Source organism: Lampetra planeri, unplaced genomic scaffold (assembly GCF_965212315.1).
Source record: "Lampetra planeri unplaced genomic scaffold, kcLamPlan1.2.h2 scaffold_490, whole genome shotgun sequence".
Taxonomy (NCBI): Eukaryota; Metazoa; Chordata; class Hyperoartia; order Petromyzontiformes; family Petromyzontidae; genus Lampetra; species Lampetra planeri.
Window position 1 is genome coordinate 27,476 of NW_027615313.1, and position 22,669 is coordinate 50,144.

Below are 22,669 nucleotides of genomic sequence, written 5' to 3' on the forward strand. Positions count from 1 at the left end.
TGACTGGTCACTTGGAACTTGTAAGATTGATGAGTAGAAACAACGGTATGTACAAACCTCGATGTGTAGGGAATATTAGAGCAGTGCCAGGAACATGAGTGTATGTGTTTTGGCACATGCTGAGTGTGTGTAGCTGTGACCAAAGGTGCCTAAAGTTATTTCTGTTTGTCATGTGTGTCCATAAATCTGTCAGTTACGTGAATCCTCATACATGGTGAAGATGGCAGAGCTCAGCTGTCATGTGATTAGGTCCGAGATCTGGTGTTCTCAGTTTGCAGCATCGGTGCAGAGATGATAAGAATTCCATCTGGAGAAACTGCAGATTCCAGAGCCATGGTATCCACTCCCTTTGGGATTCGGTAGCGTCGGTTGAACTGTCGTGTTGTCAATCCTGGACCGTCCTTCTAACAAAGTATAGAGGAGTAAGGACCTGACAGAGCTAACAGCCATAATTTAAAACAAGTATACACCAACCTTTTTTTCTTCATGCTTTCCTTGCACCTCTACAAATTCTCCGATCACTTTAACCACAAGGTCCTGTGGATTGAAGTGCTTTACATCGACTTGAACTGTAAATCCCATGTCGTCACAAGTCACCTATTGACACAAGGTAATTTACATTATCATGGAAACATGCAAATAAACGGTACCAGTCACTTAATTGGGCTTTCCAATAATTCATTTTAGTTCTTTCCAGTTTGTAACTGTATGAATCTGATGGCTTTTGTCCTTTATGACGTAATGAGGCTTTGAAACAAAACAGGGTGAACAGATTTTCACGGCAGTCGTCTATTTAGATTTATATATATTTCTATGGCTGAATTCACAAATAAGAATCAAACTGAAGAAAACTTCTAAGAAGGTGCAAATCCAATGAAATTAATGTAAAGCTGAAGCGAGTTACCTCTGTAGAGCTGGTGTTATCGGCCTCTGGAATTAGTAGGTTTGGGGTCCAGTTGTAAAGTCCACACGTCCCATTCAGTCGAGGAATAAGAGGAGGTATTACCTTCTCCCATGGAATGCCACCAACTGGCAGAGTGGTCGGCAGGTAGAAGTCCATCACAGATCTAGTCATAGGAGGAGAAAGTCTTGAAAGCAGCTGGAGTGACAGAGGGAAAAGTCCTTCAGTGGTCACAACTTACCTCTTAGGAATTCCTTGTTAAAATTAGAGTGCAGAGGGAAAAGTCAGCGTTTGTAGGAGCTCCTGTGAAGTCCTGGCTGAGGTTCAGTGTCAGATTGTCAGTGACTCCAGTCTGCTTCCACTCGCACACTCTTCCACTCTCTGCTTTATACTGGAGTTGCATAATGCATGTGGAATTCATAGGGCACCTTGCTTCTATTATGTTCCAGACTGGCATACCCTTGCGTGTTGTTCATGCAGTAGGATAGAGGAACGCAGCTGTCGCATGCAGGCTTAAAAGCAATCAACATTTTCACCAGCTTTATTGTCACCAAACTGTTAATTCCTCTGCTTAATGGTGCTCCACTGAACATACTGATCAGGTGCTGGTCTGTGTCACCTGTTGAGAACATAAGGTCAGTTGTCAAGAGGAGGAGGAAGAAGTCTATCTAAAAATAAGTTCAAAAGACGACGGTGACCCTTGTGAGCTAATGTGCCAGACGGACAGAGACAGCGGGGGCGTCACAGCCACATGCCACGGCACGTGGGTGCCAATGTGCATTTCCCCTGTGTCTGTAATTATATAAATCTAGTATTAGGTATCCAAACACAAGGTATTTACAGTAGAAAGAACTTCTAATCATATCATTCACCTGGTGCCCTTAAAAGGATCTTCATTCCTGATTCCCTCTGTAAATCACTTTTAATAAGCTAGTTCCTTTATCTCGATAAGAACAGTATGTGCAGATTCGTTTGACTTGTTCTTGGCACAATGCAGTGTAGTCAGCATCTGTGGGCACATGTCCTCCCAGTTAGCAATGTGGGACCTGTCAGATCGGCTTTGAGCCCAGTGACAAAGTAAAAGCAACCCTGATTATGTTGAGTCATGTATGATGACAGGATAGCGGGGACATTTGGAGGGATCAAGTTATTGGGTTTCACATCAGGCGCCAATGATTGTCCAGACTTTAGGAGACTCCCGCTGCAGTTCCGATTGTTTGCTGTGACATGTGCAGAGGATATCTCACTGGTGAGTCACTACTCTCGATGTCAGGAATTCATAGATCCTAAGTAATTAAATTACCACAGACAATTGTACCAACTTTTCATGCCAGGGATTGCAGACACAATTTAATATGAACTTTTTTTTATTTACCATTCATACAAGAATACAAACAGTGCACACACAACATGGTTATCCACAATAAACGCAAGCCATAAAATCAAGAGGGAAAAAGTCACTACATCTGGAGTTTGATGTCGTGGATATACCTGAAAACATCCTGCTTTGTATGAGATACAGTATGTGACTCAACAATACCTGCTACGAAATATAGCTCAACCTTCTTCTACAATTAACTCTTGTTTTGCACAACATGTAATTTCAAACTCTTTCAGTCCATCAGTATTTGTCTTTTCACAAAAAAGGAATTACTCTGAAGTCTTAAGTCGAAATAAAACACAAAACTTAAGGGATACCCAATGGGATGGTAAAGGACAGGTAATCTGCCACTTCGCCCCACTCTGCTCTGAAGTGCTGGAAAATAGTGATCCATGTGGTGAGTATTGCTATCCACAGCAGCAATCCCAGTCCCGAACGCTTCACATCTGAGTAAGTTTGTAGAAAAAGTACAAACAGAACACACACACATAAGAGATTGTTGGTTAACATGCTGTTAAAACAACTGTTACATTTATATTTTTACAGTATATAGCCCTATGTCCTATGCCTACTGGTTATTCATTTTTTTAAAAGCATAGAGTGAAAGCTCTATTTGCTACTTCCTTCAGGATTTAAAATAATGCAATTATCAATAATTGCTACTTTGTTATTTTATACTAGAATCTATGAGATTGAAACTGTTGGTATGATTTAGTGTACACTGGCCATGCCTACTACATACCTGGTGTGTATTTAAATTAACTAAGTATTACTCAGTTAACAGTATTAATGATATTACTCAACTAATAAGGTTACTTAAGTCCATAGTGACCACGTTTGAACAAGCCCAAACCAAACACTATCAGCAACTGCACATCCATATACTGTTACTTGTGAGAAAGTTACTCATGTATATGTCAAGACTTTCTATTAAAATGTAACTTTAGCCATTGCAATTAAGTACACAGATGTCGCAAACAACTGGCAGGTCTCACGCATACATGTTTTTATCTGGAGCTGTTCAGTGTAGGCTGGCTTGACGAACGCCTCCCGGAAAAACCAAACAACGTTGACGAGCCACAGGAACGGAAGAAATGCAAATCCACCTAAGAGAAACAGATAACAGAAACATATTGTAAGCAAGTGAAAACAGAAAAAAATGTTGTACCATGTTGTGTCCTGTCCAATGTTTACAATGCTCTCACCCAGATAGTACTTTCTGCATAGACTGAGTTTTTCTTCATTTGGCAGTCGTTCCAGATTCATTGTGGTTGTGATGGTACGAACCTTGAAAGAGAGAAAGAAAAACGTTTACGCAACAGCACAACATCATAGAGATGTGATTTTTGTGAACTGTGTAGCAATTATTGTTGTCCGTGCTAGACAATAGACATTTAATGCTTTTCCCCAGAACTGTGTTAGTCAGATGACTTGAGATCCACCCTCGGCTAACCAGCCCTTCGTTAGCTTCGTTGGCTAGTTGGACCACCGCTGCCAGAAGTAACCCCTGAGCAAAGTAGCATAATGAGGTTTATAGAGGCAAATGAGACAAATAAAGTTCACGTTACCCGCTGTTCTAATGGTAAAGACCGAGAGACGATCCTAAAGAAATGGAAAAGAAAAAAAATCAAATAGCACTTCCTATTTATTCTTCTCACGAATCTCTTCTTCGCGTGTGGTTAAGTGTAAGCTGGACAGCAGATTCAGCCCCACCGGAAAAGCATATCGCCACCTACTGTATAAGTATCATATGACATCATGCTCCTAAATAAAAAATTATAAAGTTGGAAAGATTGACCAGTACCATTTTAATGTCGAAGATCTTGGTCATTTTCCTTTTGTCCACAATCTTTATACTATCTTTATATCTTTATACAATCTTTATCGTTGACAAACATACAGTTCCTCTGTATGGCTGGTACATGTGGATGAATTGACAATAAAGACCTTGAATCCTTGAAACTTACATCCATTTCGTAGTCCAAATTAAGTGTCTTTCGAGAGAATATATGATCTTGTTTAACACTTAAAAAGATACACGGACTGGCAACAAAAAGCTTATGAGTAATTTACCCAATGTCAATATTCTGAAGATTTATTAGAGTGATGAATGAATGATGAGTTTGCTTCTTTTGCACAAAACAAATAAAATGTTTGCTGCAGCCTTCAACACTCACACTACACACTGCCAATGGTCCACCCCATTCTGAGCATTATTCTACCCACTGGGCTATGAGTTAGCAAAAGATGAATGACATTTTGTTATATTTGTATTTTGTGTTGTGGTTGTCTAATCATGTTCTGTCACCTGTAAACGGATAACATACTAAATAAATTATCAGGTTGGCCAACGCTACCCTCTCCGATCAACATCTTTGTGCTCCAATCTTAGACTTAGACTGAACTTTCTAGTTTATTCTTGTTTTGGTTCTTATCTGTGCTCTCCTCCGCCACCAGCCATTATGCCCAACATTCAAATGAGATCTATTGCTTGCCTGTCCCTCTTTCTCTGACTGAATTTGAAAAAGGGGCTTTCAGTTAATCTGTCCCCCTCTAAATGCAATACTATACACTGATCTGAAATGAGCCAAACTCCTTTCACTTGCAGTTTCATTCTCTCTTAATCATCAACTGAGAGTTCTTTGAAAAGTGCCAGTGTTTTAATTTATGTTTATGGCAATTTATTTTGCCATTCTAAATCTGGTTGGAATCCTTAATCATTGTTTTGATTTATTGGATTACTAGTTTGATTCATTATTTGCCTTTCATTATTTGTCTTTTAACTAGACCAGAAGTGTTGCTGAACTCTTGGTCAGCGGGGCCTTGTAAACCATATCTGAATTCACTGGGTCCTACCTGGTTAAATAATGAATAAATGAAGAAAACTAATCAATAAACGATATTTTTCTGGACTGCTGCCATTTAATCCCTTTTTCGGTATGTGAACGAGGACTAAATGTGCAACCACCACCAGAGGTCAATCCTGCCTCGCCCTATCATTCGCGTCGCTTGGAAGAAAAAAAAAACTCGATTTCCCATACGGCCTTGCGGCACTCCCCCTCCCAGCTCGCGCCTTCCCTCTTGTCTCATCGCTCGAATTGCTAGCTGTCGGTGTGTTGTTGTTGAAGCTATGATGGCGGCAGCGGGATGCGGATCAGCAACCGCGGCTGCCGGAGGAGGCCAAGGTGGACCCGCTACGGCCAGAGGTCGTTTCCCCGGTCGGCCATGGTCGTCTCGCAGTCGTTTGCGCTCCGAGAAGCGGTGGCAACTCGGACGATCAGGCTTAGAAGCTGAGGATGTGACTAACGGAGGGCCAAGGCCCACAAACCTCGGTCTATCGTTAAACGAAGACCAGTCTCACTTGCGCTTACTTGGAATAGAGGCGAGCCACAAGATCCTTGGCCAGGCTGGATACAGCTCTAGTGGGAGTGAAGAGGTGAGCTCCCAAACCGAACCAGGAGTTAGTATCTTTATTTCATCTTCCCGCATTGTGTGTGATTGTTAAATGTTTACGAGTGAGTGCTGTCTGTAGTAGTGTGCCTGCTAGATGCCATGGAGAAATGTCAACATCCCTTGCTAGGCTAGCGTTACTTTTAGCCTTGAGCTTGGCAAGCTAACCTTACCTGCTAACCAATGTTAGCACAGTGCAGCTTTCCATGACATTTAGTAAGTCGCACGATAAAATAGGCATTTCAACATATAAGAACACTTTAAGTTACATTAGCGCTATTCGGTGCTATCACGGGTTATACATATCGAATTTTGATAATGTTATAACATTGTTTTGTCAAAGTACATGAATGAATACGCCAATTTGTAAACAGGAATCACAATTATCTTACGTATGGCCCGCTCGTTATCGGGCCAGAGTAGCAGCTAGCTTATAGTCGTGAACACAAAGAACGGGAGGGCTAGCGCCTGTTTTATGTCCAGCCGCTAGCTAACGTGAACTGTTCAGTATTCATATGATGACCCGATATGAACAAAGTTACCTGCTTTACGTGTTTAAACACAACATTTTCCGATGCATGTGCAAGATACTATGCATTCAGCTGAACATAGCGTGTTATGAACACTTAGGTAACTAAGTTTTAATAACGGCTAAGTAGCTCTCCCGCAGACAGAATTCACTGTAAATGCTTTAGATACAGGGTCATGGCTAATTGTTAGCCAAAACACGACATGTTTAAATGGAGGTGTAGCACTGTGTCATAGCTAGTTGCGCGGCTTTTGTAACAAGTTAATACTGAGTCTCATTGTAGGCATGCTAGCAGTTGTTAGTTCTAATAGTTTGACGTACTTCTATGGATTTGTTTTAACAACCTTGTGGATTTGCCTTTAGTGTAAGTGTACTTCCTTGCTGGTGTGTATCTAAGTAATGTCAACGTATGAGAAGTTCAGTAAGTTTTCCCAAACTCGTAAAAGCATGGGGCTGTTACAATCCTCACTAAACGTTTATCCGGATGAAATGAATGGCTGTTTGAATGTGAACTTGAGTTCAGCACTTGTCCATTTCCATCATTTTTTTTTAAATGTAGTCTTAAAGATAACCACGGTTTTGTTGTGAAGCATTATTTTTGGTTAATCTGTTGCAAGTGATTTGTGCACAATGTATTGTTAAACACCAATTACTATCAGACATACATTTATTTTGCTTATTAATCAATTTGCTAAATTTTTCTGAAAAGAAATGTTTTGTGTACAACTTCTGGTAGGCCGCGCCTCAAGCAGGAAACATTGTGTAAAATTGTAATTATTTAAATTTTTTTTTTTTTACTTTCAAGGGAGATGACTTCAGAGGATTTGAAGCTGAAAGAAAGGGCTCTAAAGGACCCTTATGGTCCCGGAAAAACCCTTCCAAAGGTAATGTAAAATGCATTATTCACAACCATACAACTTAAATGTCGCAATTACTGATCAATTGCAATGCACATATTGTACTTATTACAGTTTTGTGTTCAGTGGTTGAGTAGGACTGTTTATAATATCTATGTGTGTTTTTGTAGGTGATGCTGTCAACAAAAAATCTAAACGACAGATCGAGAAGCTACTTACCGATACATCAGCGAAACTGACAGCGATCAGTCCACCTGATTCTGTAAAAGATCTAAAATCCACAGAGGAGAGACATACATTGACTCATAAAGCAGAGCTTGCAAAAGATTGCAGGAATCGTTCAAAAGGCAAAAACAAAATGGATCACCACTCCACAAAAAGCGGAGTATCATCTCCAGCGCCAAGGATTACTATAAAGTTGGTGGCCAAAAAGAAAATGAAAACGGTAAAGGAGCCCCATAAAAAGTCTGTGAAGAAGGCGAAAGGAGAAGGGATTCAGGATCAGCCCAAAGCCAAGGACATTCAGGATGACCAGATTTCAAGTGCTCATGTCAAATTAAAAACTGAACCGCATGAGGATAAATATGGTACAGAGGAGAAAGCAGGAGGGACCTTACCTGCAAGACGGCGTGGAAGATCTGCTGCAAAGCCAACGGAATCTATCTGCCAGTCGAGCACCAAAGTCGCGACTGATGACCAAAACTCGAAAGAGAAAAAATCAGCCAATCAACTGGATAATGTTAAGGACACTGGGACTGCAGAGTCAGACACAAATAAGACAGAATTAAAGCATAAGGAAATCATGACAGGGCAGCATACTAAAGTTAATCAACAAGGGATTCGTAGGAGCAATAGAGTTACCAACACACTTTCCAAAAGACCTTCTGACAGTGCAGTTGAACGAGGTAGTCCAGTAAAAAGTGATGCTGTTCTTCCGGAGACAAAATTGAAAGTGTCTCGATCAGTGAAGAACAAGCAATCGATAAGAAGTCAAAGACAAAGCAAAAGGCTGAACAAGAATGTTACAGTGCCAGAAGAACATGGTCCAACATCCACAGAGACCAACACTTCTGCTGTGCAGCCCACTGTCTGTTTGCCTCTGGGGAACGAGGAAATGAAGGTCCCAAGTTTAAAGTTGATAAAGATCAGAAACCCAAAATATGGTGCAAAGTCCAGTGGGAAGAATTCAACTCGTAAGAAAAAACGGAAAAAATTTATCTGGACTTTAACTTTAGTAAAGCGAGGAGGTCTGTCACCGGATGCTGAAAACACTGTCAAACCAGCAGAAAAGACTGTGAATGACGTGGGTCAGTCAAGCTTGTGTGACAGTAACACAGGCACAAGTTTGACAGGGGCGGATCCAGTTTCAAAACTAGGTAACTCTACTCCGCAGGAGAGTAATACGGCAGACAGTAATGAGAAGAGCAGCCAGAAAAAAGATGATGTGTCGTTGGAGGAAAACTTCACTTCACAAGTTGAAGTAGAATCAGACGACAAAAATGAAGCATCTCCACAAGAAGATATCACTAAATTGGATTGTGGTAAAGTCGTTCCACCCCTTCAGATCAAAAAGGTCTCCTCTCCTGGAAAACACAAAAGTTCAAAGCCATCCTTTTTAATCCAACAAGTTAGCCCCGTGCCTGAAAAGCAAGAGGATGTTTTGAAAGATGGAGGTGAGGTGAAAGAGGCTAAATCACCAAATGTGGATGCTGAAGTTTTACCAACCAGGAGACTAAGGAGGAGAACACCGAATCTCGATTCACTGCAAAAAAAGTCTGACAGCCATACACCTGTGACGACAAAGAAACAGAAGGTGAAACGGAGTCCACAGATGGAAGCTGCTCTGCAGGTGCACACTGAAGATTCTTCTCAGGTTTTAACAGAAGAGTGCAGCTCACATGTTGTGGCTGAAAACTCCTCAAAGGCAGCAGATGTGAACTCTTCTGAAGTTCCTGATAAGGATTCTCCACAGAAGACTGATGAGCCCTCCCAGGTGCCAGCTGAGGTTTCTCCACAGGAATTGGAAATAGAGCAGGAACCACACATTAAAGAGGCTCAACCATTGCCTGTGCCTTCTAAACTTAGAAAAAAATGTAAAAACAATAAAGTGGGGAAAAAGAGGTCTGTTCAAACGAAGATGTCTGTTGCTTCTCTTGAAGCTGCTGTCAACATAGAGTTTCCTACAGTTGATGCTACTAATACGGATTCTGTCCTAATGGAAGGAAGTCAGACTGTAGTAACAGAAACAAATCAGTCAGAGCCAAAAGACTTCATTCTGCCTGAAATCCAGCAGGATGCTCTATCAAAGGAAGAAGAGCCGATTCAACCACCGGTGAAAGAGGAAACAGACATTCAGCTGATAGACTGTCAGCAATCATTGACTTTGGAATGTCAAGCAATTGATCCAAACAAAATGCGCAAACGAAGAAAGTCTAACAAAAAAGTAAAAAAGACGCGTAAGAGTGTGACAGCGCACCATTCGAAACACAAGCTCAGGGGCAGTGATGGAAAGTTTGCTCCACTTAAATTAGCCGGGAATCAGGGTGTATGTGAAGAGAATGATCATGTTTCAACGCAATCTGCAACAACAGAACTGGCCCCAGGCCCAAGGCTTATTGGAGTACAGAAAAAGTACAAAAAGCGCTATTCAGGAATTCAGTTTCTTGGGTCTAAAAGCTCTAAATCAACATCTAATATCACTTCTAAGCTCATAGAAATGGGTCTTGACAAAGACACATTAAAGCATGAAGAAACTGACCCATTAGTTGATGGGGAGCACGCAGATGTTGTAGATCCCCACCCTGGAAAAACTAAGTTTGTGAAAAACATCAAACATTTCATTATGCCTGTTGTAAGTGCCAGATCCTCACGAGTGATCAAGACCCCACAGAGATTTATGGATGATATTGGAATGTCTGTATTGCCCCGAAGAAACTCCCCGAAGAAGGGTTTACAGCTGGGTTTGCAAATACGTCCAGGGAAAAGGCGAGATGAAGGGACTGGCAGAGCGATATCCCCCATCTTGTCAATTGATGAAGAGGATATATTGAGTGAAGCTCAACTGGACGTTGATCTGTTTTCAGCTCAGGACTTGAGTGACAGCACTGATTTCACTGACAGCCTCTTTTCTGAGACAAAAAGTGGAAAAATGGAAAAGAAGCAGTCTCTTCTAAAACACTCCTCTTTCAGATGGCATCTACCTGAGGAGTCTAGTGAGGAAATGTACATACTGGACAAAGAACTCAAGGACGACTGTGAGAATCTGTTCTTATCCAATCCAGCAAATAGGTCCAGAGAGCTGCTGTCTACTGACTTCATTGATGGTCAGAAAAAGAAAACGCTCCCAAAGTTTGATAAACAAACAGCTCACCTCAAGATTTTTCAAAGGCTGAAGAAAGGATTTCCCAAAAGCAGAAGTGCAACAGAAACGGACAGTGTTAGTAAACCTCTCCAGTCTCCTGTTGATTTAGCAGAAGGACTTGATGATGAGGCCATGAGCATCAGCCTTAGGCAGCGCAGCACAAACACAGAAAAGGAAAAATCCAAGCTGAAGATAGAAGACCTTGACACACCTGGAGTTGTTAGGAAAGTTTCTGTGTGTGTCAGGAGTATGAAATCGAAGTCCCTTGCATTTCAACAAGGTAAAGAGGAGTTAGCAGGGAAAGGCACTGCCCTCCTTCCCTCAGGTAAGCTCAAGTATATACTGTAACATTTCAATAACATTAGTATTTACTTTGTGCAAACGTAAAGAAATTACTATGTAATAGACTAGAAACTGATATATATTCCCTAATTTCAGCAGAAGAGCTGCATTCAAGACAGAATTCATGTGCAGGAAGAGGTGATCGTCCAGGACCTGCAGAGAAGGGAGCCTCTCAAAGAGCTCGCCTCACTGGTGCAAATAAAAGAATGTTCAATCTCCTCAGGAAAGCAAAGGTCCAGCTCATCAAAATTGACCAGCAGAAACAGCTCAAGTCATCGGGGGTAAAAATATTGCGTATTTCTGCGTATTATTGCGTTTTTCCGTTCACCATCTGCTGTAATTACCTGTTGTAATAAATGTGGAATGCATAGACACAATTTTCAAATTGCCTGCAAGTTCAATTGATGTTTTGTTATCTTGTTTAGCTGTTGTCTGGTGCCCGATCTCGAGATCTGACCTCGAAAAGACAAAGGAGGAAACAGAGGGTGCAGCCTTGTTCTGAGGTTCCAGTTAAGACAGAGTCATTGCAAGGACAAGTAAGTGTGTGAAGAACAATTATTCCAACTAATCAACTCGTTTGGTGTTTAATGTAAAGGTAATGTGACGTAGATGACTAGTCTTGTGTTGAACAGTCTGTTAGTGTCAAGTGATATAATTGTAATTGGATTAATCGTAGTTAGGATTAGGATCTCTTCCTCCTAATCTTTAAATTCTCCTTGGTTCCCTCCATATTATTTATAATTGAGAACATTTCTATATTTCTGAAAGTGTTTATCCTTCATTCACAAGATATAGTTCAAATCAAAATGAGCCACCTCTCAAATTCTGTTTTGTCTATTTCTCAGCCACAGCTCATCTCCCCTCTGTGCCAAGAGTTCCGCAGAGCAGGAGGTCCACGCATCAAGCATGTGTGCCGTGCTGCCTCTGTGGTGCTTGGGCAGCCTCGGGCCCTGGTACCAGATGACATTCCTAGGCTCAGTGCCTTGCCCCTGCATGAAAGAACTGGCATTTCCCCTTCGGCCATCCCAAAAGGTAGTCGGAGAGTCACACAAACCTCCACAAAACAGCCACCGTTGGCTGCCGACAATGTGTTTTAAGGTTCATTTGTAACCAACAGTGAAAATATCTCAAATCTGATGATGCTGGTTCTTTGTTCCCCTACTCTGTGTGCGGTCAAAGATATTGGCTCTCCCTCAGAATCAGATAGTCCTGAGTTGTCAGACGCAAAGGTCGCCAAGGTCAAGAAGCCATCCAGTTTTATTAAAAAGAAAGGACTTGGACCATTTGGGTACCGCTCTCGGAGGTGTGGGGTATGCAAAGGCTGCAACCATGAGGACGACTGTGGCAAGTGCATGAACTGTCTTGACAAACCCAAGTTTGGTGGTCCCAATACCAAACGTCAGTGTTGTGTGTAAGTAAACACATAATTTAATAATTGTTGTCATGGAGCACAGCACAGGTTTTCAAAAGAATATTAATGGATACTGTTACAACCACAAGGTACAAGAGATGTGATCAGATTGAAGAGAGAAAAGCACGGCGACTAAGTGGAAAAACAGCGCCCAAAGGTAATTTTCTACTCCTGTGGCTCAACGGCACTTTCCTTCGATACTTGAATGGCATTTAAGTTGTCATTGCTCTCTTTAAAGGCCCCTCTAAACGGCGGAGATCCTCTCTCAGCGGGGGGTACTCAAGCGATGAAGGGCTCGACGGTGCTGCAGACTCACCATCTTGTCTCCCATGTGACAATAACAGTCCATCAGTCAGGAAGCAGCCAAAGCGCATTGTGAAACCCCGTGTTTACTTTGACTTGGTGGACTATGAATCAGATCTGGATGAGAAGGCCTTTTCAAGTTCAGCTTCGCCAGCTAGGAGGAGGACTCATGGGCCTCGTTTCAGTACAGGTAAAGAAACAGACAGAAAGATTGGTGCTTCACCCATGATCAGTGCTGCTTACTGAGGAGGGGTTCAGCTGCTGTTGTTGTTGTGCAGTTTGTAATTGTTTGAACATTCCATACTGTGAACCCAAAACCATAAATACGTGCTTGTACATAACAAAGAGCTTTAAGCTTATAACAGAAAATTCTTTCAAACTTGTATCACTTTTTTCTTATTAGAGAATCAAACCTAAGTGATGTTCTTCCAATGGTTAACCCTATTATTTTTCTCTTGTTAAAGACTTTGTGTCACTAGATGGATTCCTTGGAGACATTTCAGATGATGAAGTCAGGCAAAAAAAGTCCAGCTCTCACCGGGTGCCTTCTGTTCGGCGTAAACCAGAGAAGGTAAGTGATTCCCACTTGGCTCAGTTCAAGCATATTTGGTAAATGTGCCAAATGTGTAGTTTGAAACACCAAAGAATACACACAGCTGATGTGTGCAGCCTGTTACAATGCATGTAATTTTAATGTATAACTGTATGTCAGTACTGTCAGTAGTAATTGTTGAGAAGGAAAACAAAAATCAAGGCGATATTCCTGTTTGTTGAAGGTGGAATATTAGTTGGCCAATAGCTGAATGTTTTTTTTTCCAAGCTGCCCTTTTTAATTGTATCATGTGTCACATTCATATCCAAGGCTATCCCCAAGCAACAGGGTTGTTAATGATGAATTTGAAAAGGAATAGTACTATTTTGCAAGGGAATTCTGGGAGTGTCCATGACGGCCCTCGACATCTCTAATTGTCCTGTGGGTCTGTCATCACAGGGTCCTTTGGAGCAGACCCCTCCCAGTGTCCTGGCTGCTTTAGCACATGGGTTTGAGCAGAGAGATGTCCAGTCTTGTAAACCCACTCACAAAATCCGGGTGGACTTTAAGGTAAAGTACATTGACACGACATTGTTCTATCGATTACAACAGAATCCTGATTCCTCCACAGCTTATTTATACAGTTTATGCTTTGAAATTAAAAAATAATCTATTATTCCATTATTCTGATTGCTACAAGATAAAAGTTATTGTGTCCACTAGATGTCAGACTTATAAACTTGTTTCTTTCTCAACATAAACGTTTGACCTGAGAACAAAATTACCTGACCAACATACCTAAATGGTGTTTTTGTTTGCAGGAGGATTGTACCTTAGAAAACGTGTGGAACATGGGCGGTTTAAGTATACTGACCTCAGCACCTCCCATGCCACCATATGTCTGCTTTCTTTGTGCAAGTAAAGGACAACAAGAGGTAACTAACTGCTTCATCCAATTGGCTCTTTGAAACCTGAAATCCTGAAAGAGAGGCTCCTCATCCTGTTAGAATTTTTTTTAAATTCTCTTCAGTCTTCTAGATCTTCTTACTTGATAAATTTAATTTTGCAGATGCTGTGCTGCCAAGTATGTTGTGAACCCTTCCACTGGTTTTGCCTTGAACCAGCAGAACGCCCCTCTGAGGAAAACAAGGAAAACTGGTGCTGTCGTCTTTGCAAGTTTTGTCATGTATGTGGCAGGAAAAACAGGCCATCCAAGGTACATACAGCTTCATTCATGTTTTACAACATTCTGTTGCTAAATTAAATCCACCTAAATCATATTTTCTCCCTCAGCCTTTACTGGAATGTGAACGATGCCAGAACTGTTATCATGCTTCCTGTCTCGGACCTAATTATCCAAAACTTAACAAGAAGAGAAAAACTTGGGTGGGTTCACCTTCGTAAAAATTGTGTATGTCTACCATAAGTATGCTGAGTTTGTACTATGTTGATGGGTGATGTGTTCTTTGTGTAGATCTGCATGACTTGCATCAGATGTAAAAGTTGCGGTGTCACGCCAGGGAAGAGTTGGGACATTGACTGGAACCATGATAAAGGACTCTGTACAGACTGTTCAAAACTTCATGAGCAGGGTGAGAAGATAATGTAACTGTTATGTACTGTTAAGTATTTTTTCTTCTGCTCTGATAATCTATAAGCCACAGTTGTAGGTTATTGATCATCTTTGGTAAATGCCTCTCTTCAGGTAACTACTGTCCAATCTGCTTCAAGTGCTATGAGGACAATGACTATGACAGTCAGATGATGCAGTGTGGTACCTGCAACCACTGGGTTCATGCCAAGTGTGAGAATCTAACAGGTAATTTTGAGCAACATAACTGTATTTCCATATTAGTCAGGTTTCAGTTTTATGATTAACAAATTCAGTTTTCTGTTTAAATAGAAAATTTAAATTTCAGTAGGTTTACATTAAATGACATGTATGCGGAGCTGGCTCATGCAGTAAAGTCATAGTAGATAGAGCCCCTCCTTCTTTAAATGTTAACTTAAACACTTAAGCTCATCATCCCACAATTGTCAAAACTTGGCTTTTTAGAATGACAATAAACATTTGTAAGCCATCACCAGCAGTCTTGATCTGGGTAAGAAAGAGCTACATAAATACAGGTTTGTTCCGTCGTACATGATTTAAGTCCCATGAGATCACGAGTCTCTCCTGCAGTGACATAGTGGATCACATCATGCATAGATGCAATCTGGGGTATCCATTGCTACTTTCACCAAAACCACAACAAAACCGCCTTAAATAATCAAACTTCAAACAATTGAAAAAGGTAAAGGCAAGTCATGACGTCCTTTCAGATGGGAACGAATTTGGTTTGATACATCCCACCAAATCTCTATTTCTCTTGACTTTCAGATGAACTGTATGAGATCCTGTCCAGTTTACCGGAGAGTGTAGTGTACTCGTGTCGGCCATGCAGCGTGACCCAGCCCAGTGCCTGGAGAGAGCTGCTCTACATTGAGCTCAGATCAGGGGTGGAGAAGGTGCTAGCTTGCTTGCTTTCTTCCAGCCTCACGCAGCACCTTGTTACCTGCTCACAGGTGAGAAACTCTGCCCTTCCTTTCTAAGCATCTTGTCACCGATGTTAATTTATTTGTTGCTTTTGGAAGTGATTTCTTTTGTTTGAATTAATAATAGTGACGCAAAACCTGAGACAGTTTGTGAGATATTCTGCGATTTGAACCACAGTGTGAGAAATTGGTGGATCCTGACAGCAGAGTGGAAGGACAGCAAGCCTGTGACCTTCGAGCTGTGGGCAAGAAGTTTGATAAAGGCCTTTATACCACGTTGGTGAGTCCGCAGTGTGTTCTTCAAACTCTGAATTGCTCTGACCGAAATATTTGATATGGCTTCATGGACATTATCTTCTATTACCTGATGCGACCACTGAAGCATTTAAGTCTGTGCTGAAACCCAAGCTTGTTTTATTTGCTTTTAATTTGAGTCAAGCCTGGAGAGTTTGCCTCCACATAATGTTTGTTTGTTTTTTTTCATGTGTATTGGTGGTGATTGGTTTATTTGGAGCCTGTAAAGCACGCTGGTCAACGTTGGATGTTTTGAAATGTGCTGTATGAATAATTTGACCGTAACCTCCAAAAAATTCTGTTTTGACTGAATATATCACACACACACTATTTGAAAGACAGTGTGGAGTGAAAATTCTTCCCTGATACGTATTCAGAATATTGAACCTGGTCACACTTAAAGCAACACATCAAGTGAAAATATTTATACATGTTTTTGTTGTAGAAAATGTTCCATGAAGATGTGGTTCAGGTTGTGAGAAAGAGGCTTGAGCAAGAGGAAAATCTTCCAGAGGAGCAAAGACCCACTGCCCTGGCACGCTCTTACTATTTAAAGGTACCATATAGAAACCTTTTATTTCACACAGTCCAGAATTTCAAGACATTTGCTGTTTATAAAAAAAAAAAAAAAAAAAAGCAGCGTAGCAGAACTCTGTACTCTCTCCACTGGTGCAGTGCTACAAATTCACATTACCTAAATGACAACGGTTAGTTTAAGAATTTGTATTTGTCTTGAATTCAACACTGACTGAAATCATTATTCCCATAAGCTCCTGGAGGAGGTGTTTAATTGGTTCAATAGCCAAGATCCAAAGGTGTGGAACCCCTGTACCAAAGAATTGCCCATGTGAGTCATGATTTCCATTGACCCTTGCATTCACTCAATCAGAACATCCAAACTTTGTATTTTTCATTTTACTATCAGTTCATAAATGCGTAAATATTTTAATAGGGGGATGCTGTCCCATGCCGTATGTCCTCCCACAACCGAGCATGTTTATGCTCAGTGGAAGGAGAGGGAGGTTCTCAGGTCCAGAGTACCACTGGAACCCCTGCAGGATGATAATGCACAAAGCTTTGATGAGAAAAATGAAGAGGTGCTTCCTCCAGTGTCTGGAGAGCCAACAAGCTGGAACCACTTCAAACACAGCAGGACTGTCAGGCTTAAAGGTGACACTCTAAATCAAGGATCAATATGTTTTCACATTTCATTTTGTAACAGTTACTCTAAGCGGTGCTTTTGGGTGTATGTGGTGGGTTAGGGAAAAGGGCCGGACTTTCAAAAGCTGATCTGGACACTGGCTGGTCGAAGGACGATGAGAGACAGTGCTCCTTGTGCCAAAAGTATGGAGACCTTAACCCCAATGTAAGTGTCACAGTAGACATGGAAATAACACCTATTGTCATGAATAAACTGCTTCTGGAATCAGTACATCCAGCTTTGTGTGGCTGCTCAAGAGGAAACAAAATGCTTTGTTTTGTAGGAAGCAGGTCGATTGCTGTACCTGGGTCAGAATGAGTGGGCTCATGTGAACTGCTGTCTGTGGTCGGCTGAGGTCTTTGAAGAGGACAATGGCTCTCTACTCCACGTACACAGTGCTGTCACAAGAGGTCGATTGATGGTTGGTTATAAATCTACCATTGATATTCTTGTCAAACATTTCTGATAATATATACTAGCCTGTTTTTTCATAGTAAATTTGTGTGTTTAAATTTGTTTGCGTTTCCATCAGTACTGATTCCAATTCCATTTCACAAATCCCAATTTCCTGTTAGCGATGTGAACGCTGCAACCACACAGGTGCCACAGTGGGCTGCTGCTTGACGTCCTGTCAAAGCAACTATCACTTTATGTGTGCCCGCTCCCGTCACTGTGTGTTCCAGGATGATAAGAAGGTCTATTGCTACAAACACAGACATCTGATCAGTGGCAAGGTAATTTTAACTCATCCTCTGCCGATTGTTGAAAGTCTTTTGGTCCTGCATGCTTTCACATTGAGTGTCTGTGTTCTTCTTTTAAAGGTAATAACAGGTCAGGATTTCGAAGTAAACAGAAGAGTGTATGTGGATTTTGAGGGCATCAGCCTCCGCAGAAAGTTCTTGACTGGACTGGAACCAGAATTGATTAACGTAATGATTGGTAAGTTATCTGATTTATTAGGTTTGCTGCTTCACTTCATTTGCCAACATTTTAACTTATCATTGATATATGCATTGTCTCAACACAGGCTCCCTTCAAATCGATAAACTAGGAGTGCTCTCAGAACTTTCAGCTAGGAAAGGAACGCTGTTTCCAGTGGGGTTTCAGTGAGTTTCCATTCAACTTTTCAGATTGAATCACATACACATTTAATTGAGATTGTTGGTTTAACAGCACATTTTAATGTTTTCATTTTTATCCCTCAGGTGTTCTCGTTGGTACTGGAGCACTGTTAATCCACTACACAGGTGTAAGTATACATGCACTGTTCGTGAAGTCCGACCCTTGTTACCAGAGAAGCCTGTGGAGGAGATGCCAGACCAAGGAGAGAATCAAACTATTGCCCACAACCCGTGTCCAGCTCCAGGTACGTGTCCTGAATAAACAAATAACTGCAGTCTTGTCGCCGTTTTGTTAGAAGTTACTGAGATAGGTACTAATAGTTTTCATTCACCTTTTTATGTCAGAAGCCAAAGCCCAAGAGACTGACACAACAGAATTACAACCCCAATTGGAGGAAAATCTTTTTGCAGTTCCATCCAATAAGGCCAATCGTGGCGTACGGCCAAAGATTCCCTGCTATCCCCAAACCAGGAGACCAGCTGGAGGACTGTCCAGACCTCTTCCATCCCCAGGTAAATAATACATTCTCAATTTATTAAACAAAAAAAATCATATAGTTAGTGAGTACTTACAGTTTCATTCATTTGCTGATCAATCATCTCTTCCTCTTAGGAGTAATTCAGAAACCCCATCACATATTAACAATCAGTGACCTGGAGGAGACGCGAAGGGCACGCCGCCACAGTTCACAGACAACAAATGTCCACAGTAACATGTCCCCACCTCCTCTGGGTCCTATAACTGGACCCGTCACCCTCCGAGCTGGAAAACCTTCCCTTCCAACATCCCCACTCTTTCCAACTGGTGCTACAGACAGTCTGGTAAATTCACCGACAGGTCGCCCAGTTGGAGGTAGAAGTGCTTCCTCAATACGATGCCCTGGTAATACAATGACCCATTGTACCTCGTCTTTCTTTCCTCAGTCTCCCTGGCAGGAAAGTGCAGGAACTTTTTCTCCTCCAAGTCTGTCTTTCTCTCCATCCATTCAACATTTGCCCAGAACTCGATTATCCTTTGATCTGAGCCAGTCAGACTCTGTTGAGGTGCCACACAACTTCTTAGCTTCACCAGAGCCTGAAGATGTTTCTCCAGCAAATGGTACATCTCCCCAGGGAGACCTGGATGACCAGAAGGATGGAGAAGGTTTTTCCTACAGTTCATTTCACAAAGATCTGAGCATTACTCCAGGCCAAGAGATACGGGCGGAACAGGAGATTGAAGAGACACTCCTGGATGAAGGTGTAGCAATGAACTGTGGAGGACAAATAGTGGTGGAAGGTGATGATCAGCAGGAATTCTGGGGAAAAGCCCAAGAGATGCACAAAGCAAAGACCCATGTTGCCAACTTGCCGCGATTGGTAGCCTCAGCCAGGGATGACTTGGACAACACCTCTTCTGATGATGATATGGATCATTATTTTGATTTCTCACGGACAATAGTTAGCTGTCCTGGATCAAAGGATCATTCCAAGTCTCCATCCTCGCCTTCATCCCGGACTATGGCTCAGCTAGATGGTGTGGATGATGGGACCGAGAGTGATGCAAGTATGGCTACCAGTGACGATGCTCAGAAAGTTGAGGGTTCAGGTCAGCCTAGGATCCAGTCGAAAAACCTAAACAACAGGAATGCCCCAGAATCAGAAAGGAGTAACAGCACACAGACTGTTCAGAATCAGATTTCTCTTGCATCATCTAATGATAGACACACAGATTCATCATCACTCAAAAGACCTGCAGATCGTTCACCTCAAACTCCACCAGAATCATCAAATGAGGTTACGATGAGACCGGTCTCTCCTCAGATCTTAACTTCTACACTCAAAGAGGACTGCTCTGAAGCTCCCTTTGGGAATCAGGAAAATGTGCTTCCTACCCGAGTTCTTGAACCTCTGCCTAACTTACTCACAAAGGTGCCTGAGATCTCCTATTCAGAGGGGTTACTCCAGAGTTCCGTTTTAGGGTTTGCCTCTGAAACACCCCTTGTTCTAGAGAGATGTGACTCTACCCCGCCTGACAATGAACAGGCTGAGATGTGTAAACCTTTAAACTCTGAATCTGACAGCAGCCACGAATCATCAACCATGCTTGTGACTCACCCAACAGGTAACGCAATAGAACCTCCATTGGCAGATTCTGTTGACAGTAAACAGGGTGCCCTGCTGGATGTCCTTCAGCCCCCTCCTTTGATGCCTACTGATGGGCATTACCCCTCCCAAGGTCTTGAAGACTCCCTGCAGATGTATTCCTGTTTACCCACTCTCAGTCAACCTCCGCTAACGGGTATTACACTACAACCAGTAAGTTCACAAGAATCAACCCTTTCACTCATGGATCCTTTGTCTAGTAAGTTTACCACCCTCAGTCCTGTTGTAGACCCGACACAGACGGTACTTAATGTTGTTCCTCAGAATGACCCAGCGATAACGGCCACACAAGTGAATTGTGCCCATCCAGAAACTTGTAGTGTGCCTACTCACTCAACACAAACGCAGCCATTGGGTTCTACGGCTGTCCCAGTCAGTTCTTCCCCAGCATCAGTACCATCTCCTCTTGGACTCTGTACAACTACTCCAACGTCAGTTCAAACCACCTCAGCACCTGTGATTTTGAATGGCTACAGTTCTTCATCTATTCAGAAAGAGGCTTTATCTGGACACACAATCTCTATTAACTTCTCAGCACCAAGGCCGGTTCTGGAGGCTCAACAACCAGTGGTGTCCCAGGCTTTACCAGGTCACGCCATTCTGACTGTGAAGGAGGTTGGAGGCCCAAATGTCGATCCTACACCACATGTCCTCCTGGTAAATCGACTTGGCCAAATCTTTGTTAAGAACCCAGAGAGCAACACATTCCAGCTACCTTCCCCACACTCCCCTTCCTTTAATTGTGTCACTCAGATTGCCAGCCTTTTGCAAAGCAATGCACTGTCAGCAACACTAGCAGCCGCTGGTAGTTTGTCTTCTCCACCTCCTGCTGCCAACGTTAGCCTCTCAACAGCCTCTCCAACAGTCACACCACCAGTTCAGAATCCATCGGCAATCACTCAGCTGCTTACTCACAATAGCAATGGTGCAGTGTCATCAGTTAGTGCAAAGAAACAGAGAAAGAATGCAAAGCCTAAAGATGAAACTGTTCCAGAGCTGAAAAAAACAAAGAAAAAGAAGGACACCAGTGGATCCAAAAAATCCAAGTCATCAAAGACTATTGGGCAACCTACTCCATCAGCGAAGAATCCCTCCATGACTCCTGCTGAAAGTGCCCAAGCAATTATCAATCAAGCAATGGCCAGTAACTACACCCCCAAGTGGAGCGGATTGCAGACTCTCAGCTCTTCGTCCCTGGTTTTGCCCTCTGACCTATTGATTGATCCTGAGGCTCCAGTGGCACCAACACCAGCTCCCACTCCTGCCTCCGGGCGCGCACCCATGTCCGCATGAAGCGCGTGTCTTCATTGTCAGATCGTATCATTACAAAGAAGTCCAAAGTGGACTTTCTGCAGCCAGAGGCCACCAGTGAGGAGGAGGAGGAGCATGTCAGACCGAACTTTCCAAGCATCTCCAGCAGAGTCTCTGGAGTTTCGCATCAAGACTCCCACAGTGAAAGGAGTGCTGAACCTGGATGAGTTAAAAGAAGAGGCATCGAAGTGATTCTGACAGCTCAGGGTAAGGCTCTACTTGATTGAAATATACAACAAACATCTGTGCGCCAGATACAGATACAAATTAACATTTTTTTCAAGTCCTGTTGAACCTGTATGCTTCCTTAGCTGTTGCTGACTATTGTGTCCATTGCTAGTTAAGTCCTTCTTGTCTTCCTCAGGTCTGAGCCCTGGGATTACATGTCTCCATGATGAACAAGACAAGCAACTTTCATGGGAACCAGTTGACCACAGCACCCTCAAACGACTGGAAGAAATACACAGGTACTCTGGATTTCTGTGTTCTTCTACTGAATCACTGCCAGGAACAATATTCCATCAGTGTAAAAGAACTCCAACTTTGTCTTGCCCTCAATGCGATGTGTCCTTCTGAGTCTGTTGTTACAGTTCTTAACGATTGTGTTTGTGTAAATTGTGCTTTGTCAGGCGCTGCCTCCACCTCAGATGATGAACCACCACCATCTGACGAGGGAGGACGAATGTTTGACAAGCCGAGATCAGCCTCACCTGAGGTTTGAGATATCCAGCGATGATGGTTTTAATGTCGAGGGCTGACAGTATTGAGTGTGAGTCCGATTTTTTTAATTTTTTTTTTTATTTTAATTTAAATTTTTTCATAAAAGCTATAAAAAACTATTCATCAAATAGTCAGACATATTCTGTGGATAAGTAATCGTAATTTGGATTATGACACTTTTTTTTATCCACCCCTTCTCCAGTGGCTTGGAAAGCTGTGATCGACGGGGTACAGGAGGCACGGGCAATTGCACGGTTAAGGACCTCTGACGTTTC

The 22,669-nt window shown here is 42.2% G+C and overlaps 3 protein-coding genes across 3 annotated transcripts; 1 reads left to right on the forward strand and 2 right to left on the reverse strand.

Moving 5' to 3' along the window:
* Positions 1–245: 245 nt before the first annotated feature.
* Positions 246–1,060, reverse strand: LOC144741276 (alpha-crystallin B chain-like). Its single transcript, XM_078623865.1, has 3 exons — positions 905–1,060; positions 475–597; positions 246–401 (listed from the first exon to the last, which is right to left on the reverse strand). Exons 1-3 carry the CDS (start codon positions 1,058–1,060, stop codon positions 246–248), a joined length of 435 nt encoding a protein of 144 aa, XP_078479991.1.
* A 1,528-nt stretch (positions 1,061–2,588) lies between these two features.
* Positions 2,589–3,548, reverse strand: PSENEN (presenilin enhancer, gamma-secretase subunit). The gene is made up of 3 exons (XM_078623867.1): positions 3,488–3,548; positions 3,284–3,388; positions 2,589–2,728 (listed from the first exon to the last, which is right to left on the reverse strand). Exons 1-3 carry the CDS (start codon positions 3,546–3,548, stop codon positions 2,589–2,591), a joined length of 306 nt encoding a protein of 101 aa, XP_078479993.1.
* A 1,864-nt stretch (positions 3,549–5,412) lies between these two features.
* On the forward strand, positions 5,413–22,652 carry LOC144741279 (histone-lysine N-methyltransferase 2B-like; the record flags this gene model as incomplete). Its single annotated transcript, XM_078623868.1, is given in 38 exon segments — positions 5,413–5,718; positions 7,067–7,145; positions 8,177–8,791; positions 9,710–10,804; positions 10,918–11,102; positions 11,667–11,853; positions 12,001–12,232; positions 12,322–12,389; positions 12,471–12,725; positions 13,000–13,106; positions 13,527–13,637; positions 13,889–14,002; positions 14,137–14,283; positions 14,361–14,453; positions 14,542–14,659; positions 14,773–14,886; positions 15,448–15,632; positions 15,781–15,882; positions 16,342–16,452; positions 16,667–16,743; positions 16,849–17,066; positions 17,159–17,262; positions 17,381–17,518; positions 17,673–17,831; positions 17,919–18,036; positions 18,125–18,203; positions 18,303–18,463; positions 18,564–18,731; positions 18,832–19,806; positions 20,674–21,626; positions 21,629–21,796; positions 21,798–21,860; positions 21,862–21,881; positions 22,083–22,141; positions 22,304–22,347; positions 22,349–22,426; positions 22,428–22,443; positions 22,597–22,652. Coding segments are annotated over 38 exon segments (7,878 nt in total), but the record flags the coding sequence as incomplete, so codon positions are not given.
* Between the last annotated feature and the right edge of the window lie 17 nt (positions 22,653–22,669).